The following is a 13,589-nucleotide window of genomic DNA, read 5'->3' on the forward strand; positions in this document are numbered from 1 at the left end:
TAGTTGCAGCGCCCGCACCACAAGCAAGTCCAAGATATCAGGAGAAGACCAGATGACCAGCTGTTTGTACTAAGAAGTGTCTTTATTTTCAGGAGAATGTATGTGTGTGTGTGTGTCTTTATTTTCCAAGTGTTAAGAGGTCTCTCTCTTGTAGGAGGAAGCAGTCTTATACATAATCTTACAACACAGTGGAAAAAACCCCAGGTGGAAGAGAGCGTGTTTTCCTCCTGTTAGATGTTTACGTCAGTGGGGCAATGCGGGGGCAGTAAGCCAGGACTAGAAAACAGTATGCACCTGTGGCTATCAGCTGACAAACAACTCAGAAAGCCTGTGGGGCATAGTTGCTCATTCCAGCACTTGAAAGGCTGAGGCGGGAGGACCACCACATTCATATTCACATGGGGTCTGTGGTAAGAAGAATCCAAATTTATTCAAGAGAGAAGAAGGCCAGTAAATAAAATTCCCATTGCCTGAACAAGCTAGGGAAATCACACTCAACCTTAAGATTTTTGTCAAAGCACCATTCCCTGAAGCCTTTCTTGACCTCAAAGCAGGTCTCCCCCTGTCTCCTAGAAGATGACAAGCATACCCGAAATCTAAGGGCCTGACACACTCTTGAGAAGACAGAGGTGAAGCGGCACAGAGGCGGGGGTGCTCAATGCGTCCCCACGCGGAGTTTCCAGTTTGCCAGCCCACGGAAACGCCATGGGCACGCAGAGCGGCTGCTGAGTGGCGGAAGTGCATCCCCGGAGCCGTTCTAGGAACCCTGGAGGACCCCGCGCGTCGGTGGTCTAGGGCTCAGTGGGCATCACGAGGTGCACTGGGACGTTCCACGCAGCGGACCGACCCTCGCCAGCTCCGCAGAGATGGGGTGAATTGGGGCGAGAGCGGCAGACAGGAAAGCTGGAACCGGCAAGGGGGCGTGGGCCCTCTGGCCACCTGTTCCTCCCACGAGTGCGCTCCGCTCCGCGCGGATTGGCCGCAGTGCCGCCCGGCACCGGAAGTGGCCGGTGTCGGTCGCCCGTGACACCAGACAACAGCTGCGGTTCTGTGCGCGCCGCGCTGCAGCGCTCTGGGCCCAGCGGAGTGAGCGTGGGCGGCATCCGCTAGCGGTGAGGCCTTTGGTTCGGTCAAGCCCCGGGGAGGAGGGCGCCGGGCTCCCGGCCTGCAGCCGGAGTCCTGAGCGTAGCCCCGCCCCTGACTGGTTGGCTGTGTGACCTTGGACTTTGTGGCACCGGGGGTCCTTTCTTGCACACAGAGGGTGGCAGCTGGGCAGTGTCAGGGCCGGTCCCCAATTCTGCTTCCAGGCCATATCAGTCAGGGAAACTGGAGAAGCAGGGTCCGACGTGGACATGCCTAGGACCTATACCAATTTTTCTTTTCTCTCTTGGTTTTTCCTTTCTTTCTTTGGTATTCCATTCCCTAAGTATACTGCTAGAACGAATGGCGGGCAAAAATCGGGGCCCCCGCGATTTGTGTTGGCAGACAGGATATTGGCTTGTAAAGGTTAGTTAAAGAAAGAAGACAGAATTGGGGGTGAAGAGATGGTTCAGCGGTTAAGAGCACTTGCTGATCCTCCAGACGCCCTGGTCTGGTTCCCAGAACTCACTAAGCACCTCATACCATCTGTAACTCCAGCTCTGGGGGTTTGGCTTTATGCACCTGCACTCAGGTGCACATGTCTATATGCAGAAACACACATCTACACATAATTAACAACAATAATAATAAGGGAGACAGAATTGAGCACAGCATTAACAGAGTTCCCTTGATCCTGGGTACCAGAGAAGGAAGATAAGAGTGTCTTGGGAGAAATAACTTTTTTTGTTGTTGTTTGATTTTTCTTTTCTTTTCTTTCTTTCTTTCTTTCTTTCTTTCTTTCTTTTTTTTTTTTTTTTTTTTTTGAGGTAGGGTCTCATTGCCTAGCTTTGACTAGTCTGGAACTCACTATGTAGACCAGGCTGACCTCAAACTCTCAGAGATCCACCTGCCTCTTTCTCCCAAGTGTTGGGATTAAAGGTATGTGCCACCATGCCAGGCAAAGAACTTACTTTTTTTTCATTTTTTAAAAATTTAAATTAGAAACAAGCTTGCTTCACATGTCAATCCCAGCTCCCTCTTCCTCCCCTCCTCCCCTGTCCCCTACCAGGCCCCCTAGCCCCCCTCCCAATCCCCAAGAACTTGCTTTTATAAGTAATTGTTATATACAGATAATAGTTATATGTCAGACCCTGATCCGGCCTCTTTAGGTAGAACAGTGAACGGACTGTCCAGTTAACCCTGAAGACAGCTGTAGATTTGTTACCCAGATAGCACGCAAAACTTCACTGAATACTTACCTGGTATCAGTGCTAAGCGCTGAGATTGACAAAATGAACACCACCATCCTTGCTGGTGATCTAGAGCACTGGTACTCAACTTGTGGGCAGGGTCACGACAATTTGGGGGTCATCTAATGCCACCGGAAAACACAGATATTTACATTATGACTCACAACAGCAAAATTGCAGTTATGAAGTAGTAGTGAAAATAATTTTATGGTTGGGGGTCACCACAACATGAAGAACTATAATAAAGGGTCAGGGCATTAGGAAGGTTGAGAACCATGGTGCCTAAGGAAGGAAACGAGTAACAGAGTGGCGTAGTGGCTACATGAAGAGTAATGTTTGTTAGGGCCTACAGGTCAGAAAACAAATGGGACAGACTGTACGTCTTGCAGCCGCATCTTGAAGATGTTTGTTCAGTGCACAGGTGGGCATGGTGTTCCAGGAAGTGAGAATAATGTGTTTCCAAAGGCAGAGAAACTTTATAAAGAATGGATCCTGTTTGGACTGCAGGACACTGCACATCTGCAGCTGACAGTTGTTTTTGGAGAATGTGAGGCAGACGTGGGAAAAGGAAACAGGTTTGATCATGAGAGCATTGTGAGCCACAGGAAGCGTTCATTCTAGAGGCCTTAAGAGGAGCAACAAACAGGAAGTGACATGGGAACCGTGGTTCAAAGAGGTGAGAAGGGGACTAGTAATGGAATTCTCATCACCCTGGCTTGAAAATGTGTGGTGTTTTTAAGTTTTACTAGTTACTGTTCATTAATAGGTATGTGTGTCAGAACTTTCTGAATGAGGTTTTCTGAGACTTTTCTCCCAGAGTGCATTGCAAGACAATTCTGACTTTATTTAAACAAACAAACACAAGCAAAACACCTGGGAGCTGATGAGCTGGGCATGCTACTGCATGTCTAATCCCAGGTACTCTGGAGGCAGCAGTATTGTGAGTTAGAGGCCAGCCTTGGAGACATAGTGGGAGCTTGTCTCAAAATAAAAGGAGATAGGGCATGATGACACACTCTTTAATCCCAACACTTGAGAGGCAGAGGCAGGCAAATCTTTGTGAGTTCCACTCCAGCCTGGCTTACATATCAAGTTCTAAACCAGCAGGGACTACATACTGAGACCTTGCCTCAAAAAACAAACAAAACACCCACAAGGGCTGGAGGTATAGCTTAGTGGTAGATAATCTTTAGGACTTTGAGTGGGGGGTGGTGGGAACACCATCAAAACCAAAACTGTAAGATAAACAACTATAGGAGACATGAAGATTTGAAGAAGGCCAGAGGGGGTTGGGAAACACATAGACACTGAAATGAAACCTAGTTTTGGCTGGGTGTTAGAAAGACATGTCCTTGTGGAAATAATTACTTTCTTTCTTTTGACACAGCATGTAACCCCAATTGGCCTCAAATTCATGATTCTCTGTCTTGTCCTCTTAAATGCTGACATTAAAGACACTAGAAGGGAACTTATTAAGATAGTACTTCCCAAATGAAATAATGCCAAAGATGGAGAAGATAGCCAACAGCTAGGCATGGTGACGCCGAGCTTGGAAGGCAGGACAGACAGAACTTGTAAATTGCAAGCCAACTTAATCTATAGAGTGCATTCTAGGCCAGCCAGAGTTACATAGTGAGACTCTGCCTCAAAAATAGATATCCACAACTCCATAATGTAGCCTTATAGTTATACAGATAACATCTATAATTTTGAAAGATTTCAATAAAAAAAATCTAGTTTTGAGGTATCTCCTTGCTCTGTGGGAAAATAAAATGCTGGGGTCTTCTAGCTCACTTAGAGGGAGATAACAAAGAGTTCCCAAAGCTTTAGGGTTCCAGTAGAGACTTAGTTTTTCTGGTAGGTATCTCCTCAGGGTAGGCTAGTGGTAGTCACCAGCATCTTGTGGCCAACAGGAGGCTAGGTGGAGAAAAGGGCAGTACAAAGGTCACCTGCAAAATCACTTGTCCTTCCGGCATCGTCAGACTCATCATCCAGTCTCTGCCATCTCTTGGGCTCTTTATTCCTCACTGTTCTCAAGTTTTCTTACCACTTACACCTATGTCTCTATCTACTAGTACCGCTCCTTCTAATAGGGGCATATTCAAATTTCTGTCACCAGAGAAAACCCATGACTTTATGACACCCTCATATTGCACGAAATTCATTTCTCCGTCACTGTCACTATGTTTTGTTTTGGAGACTGGGTTTCTCTGTGTAACAGCCCTGGTTGTCCTGGAATTCACTCTGTAGACCAGTCTGGTCTTGAACTCACAGAGATTGCCTGTCTCTGCCTCCAGAGTGCTGGGATTAAAGGTGTGCACCACCACCACCGCCCAGCCAGTTTCTGGTTTTTAAACTACAGAATCTCCCATCTGTTTAAATGTTGAATTTTGTTTTGAGGTTTTGAGATTTGACCCCCCACTGGGGCCTTGTATGTGCTGGGTAAATGCTGACACTGGGCTACAGTCCTGGGTTTTGTTTTTTGTTTGTTTTTTGAGACAGGGTTTCTCTGTATTGTTTTGGAGCGTGTCCTGGAACTCGCTCTATAGACCAAGCTGGCCTTGAACTCACAGAGATCTGCCTGCCTCTGCCTCCCTAGTGTTTTGTTTTTTGAAGCAAGGTGGGAGTAAATCTTGTTAAATTGCCCAGGCTGGCTTTCAGAGTAACTGGGATTCCTGGCATATGCCACCATACCTGGTGACATTAGATGCTTTTCAGTTCCCTCTGCCACTGCCCTGGTGACTTCTGTAACACTGTTATTGTGGCTCTTCACAAACCATTTTTTTTATTCTGGTGGCAGATTTCTCCACCTACCCCTTTATTCTCAGAGGATGAATCAAAAGCATAACCTACTCAAGTTAGGTTAATTTGAGGAAAGTTTAGTAGCCAAGAGGTTAATTGTTTGACAGGGCTGGGCAAAGTACTGAAGGATTGGGTAGAATAGATTCCTTAAGAGGACTTTAGGTTGAGGAAGATCAATAGCTCAAGGCAGTATCCCAAGAAGGAACCAGGAGAATAAATACTCTGCCATGCCCTCTCCTGTCTTCTGTTGGGTGTCGTCATTGGCAGAAGCATCTGGACACTAGAGGACTTGTGTGCTGTACAAGTTAGTGTTCTTGGCCAGAGAGCAGGATGGAGAAAGGTAGGAAGACCTCGAGGGGTTGAGGGAAGTAGAGTTAATATGATAGAAGTTCTCTTTACCATTAATTTTAGATTCTAGATTCGTGTCTTCAGTCTCTGATAGTTTTCAAACTATATTCATGCTGAGTTCTCTCAAATCTGTGTCTAGTATTGACTATTTTAAGCTTTTAGACCAGTATGAAAACTACCTCTATATGGATATCTCAGAACCCATCTTGTCCAAAACAGAGTTCATTCACCTCCTTCCTGCTTTACTAGCTATCCCTTCAGTATTCCAAATCTTGGTGCGTCATTATCCATCTAATTATCATCACTCAAATTAAATGTGATCTGACACCATCTTTGATTCTTACCTCTTATTTTTTGGTTTGTTTTCTTTTTTTTAGATTTAATTTTTTTTTTTTTTTTGGTTTTTCGAGACAGGGTTTCTCTGTGGCTTTGGAGGCTGCCCTGGAACTCGCTTGGTAGTCCAGGCTGGTCTCGAACTCACAGAGATCCGCCTGCCTCTGCCTCCCGAGTGCTGGGATTAAAGGTGTGTGCCACCAACGCCCGGCTAATTTTTTTTTAAAGTACAAATGTTTGCTTGTATGCATATATTTGTATTATCATGTATATGCCTGGTTCTTGAGGAGACCAGTAGAGGGTATCAGATATCTTGGAAGTAGAGTTGTAGATGGTTGTGAACCATCCTGTGGTGCTGGGAACTGGATCTGGGTGCTTTGCCAAAACAGCAGCCTATAGGAAGAAGCCGTGTGCCGCCATTAGCCATGTGACTTATTAGAGGTGCATACAGATGAGGTAATAAAAGAGCCGTTTACCACACCACTAAACACACCCACTTTAGGCATGACTAAAGACGTATACGGACATAGGCGGTGAACTACGTCACTAGCCAGGCCCACTTTTGGGCATGGCTAGGGGTGTTATGGGGGGGAGGTACAAAAGACTGAACAACGGAAGTCTCGGTCTCTTTTTCCGGCTTTCGGCTTCCAGTTCGGCAGCGGAAAACTACTCGGCTCATCTGGGTTACTTGTTTGGGCTCTTCTTTACACTTTACTATCCCACACTAAGTGCTACTCCAGTCTTTTCCTCTTCATTCCCACTACCACCATCACCCTGGATGGCTAGCCTAACCATCGCGTCTACTGTTTCTAGTTCCATTAAAACACCACTACTGTGCATCTACCTGACATTCTGCTGTGAACAGACTATGCCACTCCTCAGCTTCAAATCATTACACAAGTCCACTTTAAAAAAAAAAAAAAGGGTTCCAACCTGTTCATTGCTCCCTGAATGTCACCTGCTATAGTTTGTATTTTTATTGATCCTTAAGTTTGCTGAAGTGAACAAGTACCCTAGCCTAATAGAAGAGCCATTTTATCCCAGCACTTGGGAGGCAGAGGCAGGCAGATCTCTGTGAGTTTGGGGCCAGCCAGGGCTACATAGTGAGAACCTCCCCTCAACACTCCCCAAATTTATTCAGTGTTAAGAAACGTGTTCAGAAGGGCTGATCATAAAATTAATATGTAGAGATCTGCAGCATTGCCCCATATTTAAAAATATCTCAGTTAGAAAATAGAACAACCGAGTAAATGAAAAGACAGAGGCAAGATGAATATAACACCAATGTCAGGATAAGTTTGAATATATATATATATATATATGTGTGTGTGTGTGTGTGTGTGTGTGTATACATATCATTTTTAGAGACAGAGTTTCTCTGTGTAGCCTTGGCTGTCCTAGAATTCGCTCTGTAGACCAGGCTGGCCTCAACTCATAAAGATCTGCCTGCCTCTGCCTCCCACATACTGGCATTAAGGACATGTGCCTGGCATCTTGAATATTTTATGCAATTACACTAAGATTTATTTGGAAAATATTTGTGAAATAGACAATATCAGAAAAAGAAGACTTCTGAGAAGTAACTTCAACAATATCTAAAATATCTTTTTAGTTGTTATCTCACAGCATACCCTTGGCTGGCTTTATTTATTATCACACAGCATAGCCTCGGCTGGCTTCCAGCTCATGGTTCTTCTGTCTCAGTCTCCAGAGTGCTGGTCACATGTACCTGCCACCATGTCTGTCTTTTTTAACCAAGCATCAAAAGGTTATCAGTTTGATGCTGGAGAAAAAAATAGATCAGTAGAGTTGAGTGGGATCCATATGACATTTTAAAGTTGTAGGAAAATTAATTATTCAGTCAATGGTATTGATATAATTCATTTGTCATTTGGGGGAGATGAAAGATGGGCCTTCTCTCATGTAAATGTAAAGGGCGAATAAGTCACTCTTGTGCTGTTTATACTAAGTCAACACTTTGAATAGGTGACCCTTCTACACTTCAGCTTGCTCTTATAGGGCTGTTGGGTAATGCAGAGCTGGACTCTTTCATCTGAAACTCAGAAGTTATCTCTGTTAACTCACACTGCTTTTTTCTTACCCTTTCCCACACACTCTTCTATTAATATGGCCATTAATTTCCCCAAATGTTTTCTTTACTAACTTTGAGTTCTCCCCTAACTCACTTAGTGTCATACAACTTTTGCTAGTCTCTCTTTACCATCCATTTCCTTCTTCTGTCTTTAACATTCTGCTTCGGATGTTTTTTCTCACTTTTTAAAGTCTGTAGTGTCATTTAAATGGGACACAGCAACTTCATATGCTTGCCCTCTCATTTCAGGTCGTGATGGGGACTGAGAAAAAGGAGGTGCTTCCTAAGGAAGAAATTTCTGAAAGATCTGAGCCAGAGGGGCCAACGTTAGAAAAACTTTCACAGGAGGGTTACCAAGCCTATGAGTTTGGAGCAGCAAGTGATGAAGACATACTAGAGGGGCGTTTGAGAGAATCCTCGGAAGAGCTTATAGAGCACATGCCTCCTCAGGAGAGAGACTTTGCATCAGGGCTAATTATCTTCAGGAAGTCATCCTTAGGTGAGAAAAAGCAGGGTAACAGTGGGCGTGACAGAGGCTGCAGTCCCGACCCAAGTGTGGTGGTGTGTCATGGAGCTATGCGGGAGCCCACTCCAGCAGACAGGGCTAGTGCATTTGCTGCTTCTGGCCAGAGCTTCACGGAGAGTGCACAGCTTCATAAAGCACAGAGGACTCCTGTGGGAGAAAAGCCTCACACATGTAAAGAATGTGGCAAAGCTTTTAACCAGAACTCACACCTCATCCAGCACTTGAGAGTTCATACTGGAGAAAAACCCTTTGAATGCAAAGAGTGCGGAAAGACATTTGGAACCAACTCCAGCCTTCGAAGGCACCTGAGAATTCACGCTGGAGAGAAGCCATTTGCTTGTAACGAGTGTGGGAAGGCCTTCATTCAGAGCTCACATTTGATCCACCATCATAGAATTCATACGGGAGAAAGGCCTTACAAATGTGAAGACTGTGGGAAAGCCTTCAGCCAGAACTCAGCTCTTATTCTGCATCAGAGAATCCACACTGGAGAGAAACCTTATGAGTGTAATGAATGTGGGAAGACCTTCAGGGTTAGCTCACAGCTTATCCAGCACCAGAGGATTCATACTGAAGAGAGATACCATGAGTGCAATGAGTGTGGCAAGGCCTTCAAGCATAGCTCGGGCCTCATCAGACACCAGAAGATCCACACTGGAGAAAAGCCCTATCTGTGTCATGAGTGCGGCAAAGGCTTTGGTCAGAGTTCTGAGCTTATCCGTCATCAAAGAATTCATACAGGGGACAAACCCTATGAATGCAATGAGTGCGGGAAAACTTTTGGCCAGAACTCAGAGATTATTAGACATACCAGAATTCATACTGGCGAGAAGCCCTATGTATGCAAAGAATGTGGGAAGGCCTTCAGGGGCAATTCAGAACTTCTTAGACATGAGAGGATTCACACTGGAGAGAAACCTTATGAATGTTTCGAGTGTGGGAAGGCTTTCAGGCGGACCTCTCATCTAATTGTCCACCAGAGAATACACACCGGGGAGAAACCCCACCAGTGTAACGAGTGTGCAAGGACCTTTTGGGATAACTCTGAGCTGCTGCTTCACCGGAAGATTCATATCGGAGAGAAACCTTACGAGTGCAGTGAGTGTGAGAAAACCTTCAGCCAGCACTCACAGCTCACCATCCACCAGAGAGTTCACACGGGAGAAAAGCCGTATGAGTGTCAGGAGTGCCAGAAGACCTTCCGTCGGAGCTCTCACCTCCTCCGACATCAGAGTGTTCACTGTTGAATGACCCCAAACCAGGAAGGGTTGCTGGGGAAAGGCTGAAGTCAGATTTCTTCATTTGTTCATTATCTATACCCAGGTTCTTGGATCAAATGAACGGACAGAACTCCCTTGCCCATTCCCCAGTTTTGTTCTGGTAGCTGGCTGAAAGTGATGAGGCAATTTTATGAACTATTTATTGAGAAGTTTCAGTGTTCTGAATTAAATCATAAAAGTTGTTGCTGGGCAGTAGTGGCACACGCCTTTAATCCCAGCACTCGGGAGGCAGAGGTAGGCGGATCTCTGTGAGTTTGAGACCAGCCTGGTCTACAAGAGCTAGTTCCAGGACAGCCTCCAAAGCCACAGAGAAACCTTGCCTTGAAAAACAAAAAACAAGACAACAACAACAAAAGACCTTCATTCTCCTCTGTCCTTATTTCCTTCTTTCTTTCTCTCTCCACAGGTATCTGCACCTATGTCTAGCCTAAATTATTGCTCTTTGTGAAAAGTGGGGCAGGATTCACCACTCCTAGGAACCACAGAGTTGACTCATGTCTCCAGAGATGTTAGGAAACGGTGACCTAATCTCTGGTCCACTGTGTAGTCTTGGAATACTTTAGTAAGCCCCCCTCCCTTTTTTTAAGCCTTAAAATCTTCCAGTCATGTTATCAAGTTCCCTTGAACATGGCAACATTAGTGAAAAAGCAGGAAGTTTGCACCTTTTCACATCTCCTGCTAGGCTTCCTTACTTATTTGCAGGGGATTCCATGAAAAGGAAATAGTGTACAGGATGGTAAGTGAAAGCCGGAGACCCTGGAGGAAGAACCAGAGAGAAGTTGAAGTCAGGCTGCGGAGATGGGCAGGAGGGGCTCATTAGCAGCCATCCAGCTCTGAGCTGTACAAACGACATCCAGGAGTCTGCCACATGCACTTGGTCTCAAGTCCTGCTGCTGCTGCCCTCCTGTCAGGAAGTAGTGAACAGGATTGTGTGGCCCTTCTCTGCCAGGCACCTGGCCGTGGTGATGAGCTGGATAACCTGACTAACCAGGCCTGGTTTTCCAACATTTGAACTGTCATGACCACCCGCTGGGGGCTCTGGGTAACAGATGGAGATGTGACAGCCTCTTCTTGGTTTGTCTGATAGCCATGGAATTCTGTTTTCAACATCTCTACATGTCTTCTGTGTCCTCCGTTTTCTTGTTTCCATGTTTGAGGTAGGTAGCAGGGACGGAAATGGCACTAAAGAAAATCTAGCAGGCCTGAATTCTCATCTGAGAACGATCCCTTCAGTGAGGCCCTGGAGTTCCTGGTTTCATCTGCAAAATGTGGAACGTTGAGTGAAATCTCTCAAGTTTCAGCCAGCCTCTGAGAAAATACACCAATCACTAATTCTTTTTCAGTACTTGAGTTTAATAACCCAAGGCCTTGTGTACGACAGGCAAGCACTCCACCACTGCAGCCCTAGCCCCACTCCCCATGCAAAGACAGAGTCCTGGTGAGTGTCTGTCAGTATTTACTATTAGCTATGTGCTGGGCAGTGTGCTCTCAGCTTACGTTTTCCCATAATACTTAGATACAGTTTACATATCATAAAGTTCGTGGTGTTAAGTGTTCAGTTGAGTGATTCTTAGTACATCAGAGCTGCACAATTTCCTCAGTGCAAGTATTCCTGAGCCAGTTTAAGTGATGGATTAGTTTGGGTGGGGCAGGGAATGTTAGGTGATTCATCTATAATCGTATTAACTCTAGAGCCAAGACACCCGTGGTCTATTAGCCACTGTGCTGTGCGATGGATAGGCTCATTTGTTACTGCCTAATTTTAAGCCCTGTGCACACTTGAGAATTACCAATTACTACACAGATTTTAATGTAATGATTTTTTTTGTTTTTTTGAGACAGGGCTTCTCTGTGACTTTAGAGGCTGTCCTGGAACTAACTCTTGTAGACCAGGCTGGTCTCAAACTCACAGAGATCCACCTGCCTCTGCCTCCCGAGTGCTGGGATTAAAGGCGTGCGCCACCGCTTCCCGGCTAGTGTAAAGATTTTAAACCATGTCTTTGCAAATGTAACTCATCACAGCCCAGTTCTGCAGAGCAGGCTTGCTCTGTCCCCAAGAGCACTTCTCAGGTTTATACGCTTGACTTGAGAGAAAAGCAGTCAAGTAAACAGCTGCTCACCCCATTCCACAGCTTTGCGGGTAGCTCCTCTGTCAGACGCTGGCAGGAGAAGCTCTCTGGCTGCCTCCCTGTGGTGGTTACCAGTGCAGTGTGGTCTTGTTCCTTTTCGTTTCTTTCCTTAGGCTCAACGTGAGCTGTGCCTGCATCATCACCAGGACATCACCCACCTCTTTAACTTATGATTCTTGTGTTCTCCTATTTTCCTTCCAGATTTGTCCCTTGTCATCCTTCATATAGAACCAGCACCTAGTAAAACTCCGTTATAATGTGATTGAATAATTACAATAAAAATGAAAAAGCCAAGTGAAAATCTTGTGTAAAAAAGACACTCTTCAAACTCCCCAAAGGGATCTCACACAAAATACAGTCATGAGCAGTAGGGACTACCGTGAGGAAGGTGCCATGAAAAAGTGAAGGCTCACACTATACCTGCTGTTAGACTTTATTTTCAGAAGACCCTTCTTGGTGAAACCATCTGTTCAGGGTTTTTGTTTTATTCAGTTTAAGACAGAATCTCTCTATGTTGTCCTGGCTTGTTCTGGAATTTGCTGTGTACATCTGGCTGATCTCAAACTCAGATCCACTGGCCTTTGCCTCCTGAGTGCTGGGAGTAAAGGAGTGCACCACCTTGCCTGACACTTTTCAGGGCTTACTTTGGGTTTTCCTTACTGTTGTTTTGGTTTTTGGTTTTTCTAGATACCCAATCCCTCCACTCAAATTCAGCACATAATTGCTTTCTTTTCCCTCCCTCTTTTCTTTTGTTCTTTCTATGTCTCAAATAGCCGAGACTGACCATGAACTCCATTTGTAGCTGAGGGTGACCTTGAACACCTGAACCTCCTGCCTCTACGTCATCATACACCACTACACCCAGTTTATGAGGTGCTGGAGATCCAACTCAGGGCTTTGTGCATGACAGGCAAGCACCAATTGACTCCATTCTCAACTCAGCTACCTTAAACCCATCACTGGTTAGCAAAAGAAAAGTCCATTTACTTAATCCATTCTCTTGAACATTAGTGACAAGTTTTTATTGTGCCTGAGGATGCTCAGAAAAGGAGGACCTCGTGTTCTCAAAAGAATCTGTGTGTGCTGCCCAAGAGAGGAATTCTGGCAGATTGTCGATAGTCATCTTAGGTATATCATACCTATATCATCTGACCTCACTTGTTGATTCCTCTACCTATCTCTTGGTTGTCTCAGGAAGATTTCTTGCTTTCCCTTATTTGCATCCTCTTCAACTTATCTTGGTGTCAACATCCCACTGTAACTGTTGCTAGCAGTCATAATTCTGTGTAAGCAGAATCCTGCCAAAGACAAGTCATGAATTAACTTCAGACCCACTTTCAAGAATTAAGATAGACTTCATAATCTGAAAGCCCCACTTAAGTACCCAGAGAAATCCTGCAGAATCTTTGAAGGTATGTCAACGTCTGTTTTCTCCCTTTCCTAACATTTTAAGCAAATAAAGTATGTCTCTGCAATTTTCTTGATATGCCTTTCTTTTGTGTATTATTCTAAACTCCATTGTATTTTGTTATGGTCTCAGTATGACTTTGTATAAGTTTCATTCCTACCTTGTTTTGCCTTTCTTCAAGTGCACTATCATGCCTTGCTGCTAATGTGTGGCTTTGAGTATGCTGTTCATTCTTTCCTATATTTGCTCTGTGTGTGTGTGTGTGTGTGTGTGTGTGTGTGTGTGTGTGTGTGTGTGTATGTACATGCAGTGCCCACAGAGACCAGAACAGGGAGTTAAAA

At 45.0% G+C, this 13,589-nt stretch overlaps 1 protein-coding gene across 1 annotated transcript; it reads left to right on the forward strand.

The window, feature by feature from the left end:
- Window positions 1-775: 775 nt before the first annotated feature.
- On the forward strand, window positions 776-9,901 carry Zfp3 (ZFP3 zinc finger protein). The gene is made up of 2 exons (XM_013111434.3): window positions 776-1,112; window positions 8,155-9,901. Exon 2 carries the CDS (start codon window positions 8,161-8,163, stop codon window positions 9,676-9,678), a length of 1,518 nt encoding a protein of 505 aa, XP_012966888.2. The 5' UTR covers window positions 776-1,112; window positions 8,155-8,160; the 3' UTR covers window positions 9,679-9,901.
- The last annotated feature ends 3,688 nt before the right edge of the window (window positions 9,902-13,589 follow it).

Source organism: Mesocricetus auratus, unplaced genomic scaffold (assembly GCF_017639785.1).
Source record: "Mesocricetus auratus isolate SY011 unplaced genomic scaffold, BCM_Maur_2.0 Super-Scaffold_100007, whole genome shotgun sequence".
NCBI classification, from domain to species: Eukaryota; Metazoa; Chordata; class Mammalia; order Rodentia; family Cricetidae; genus Mesocricetus; species Mesocricetus auratus.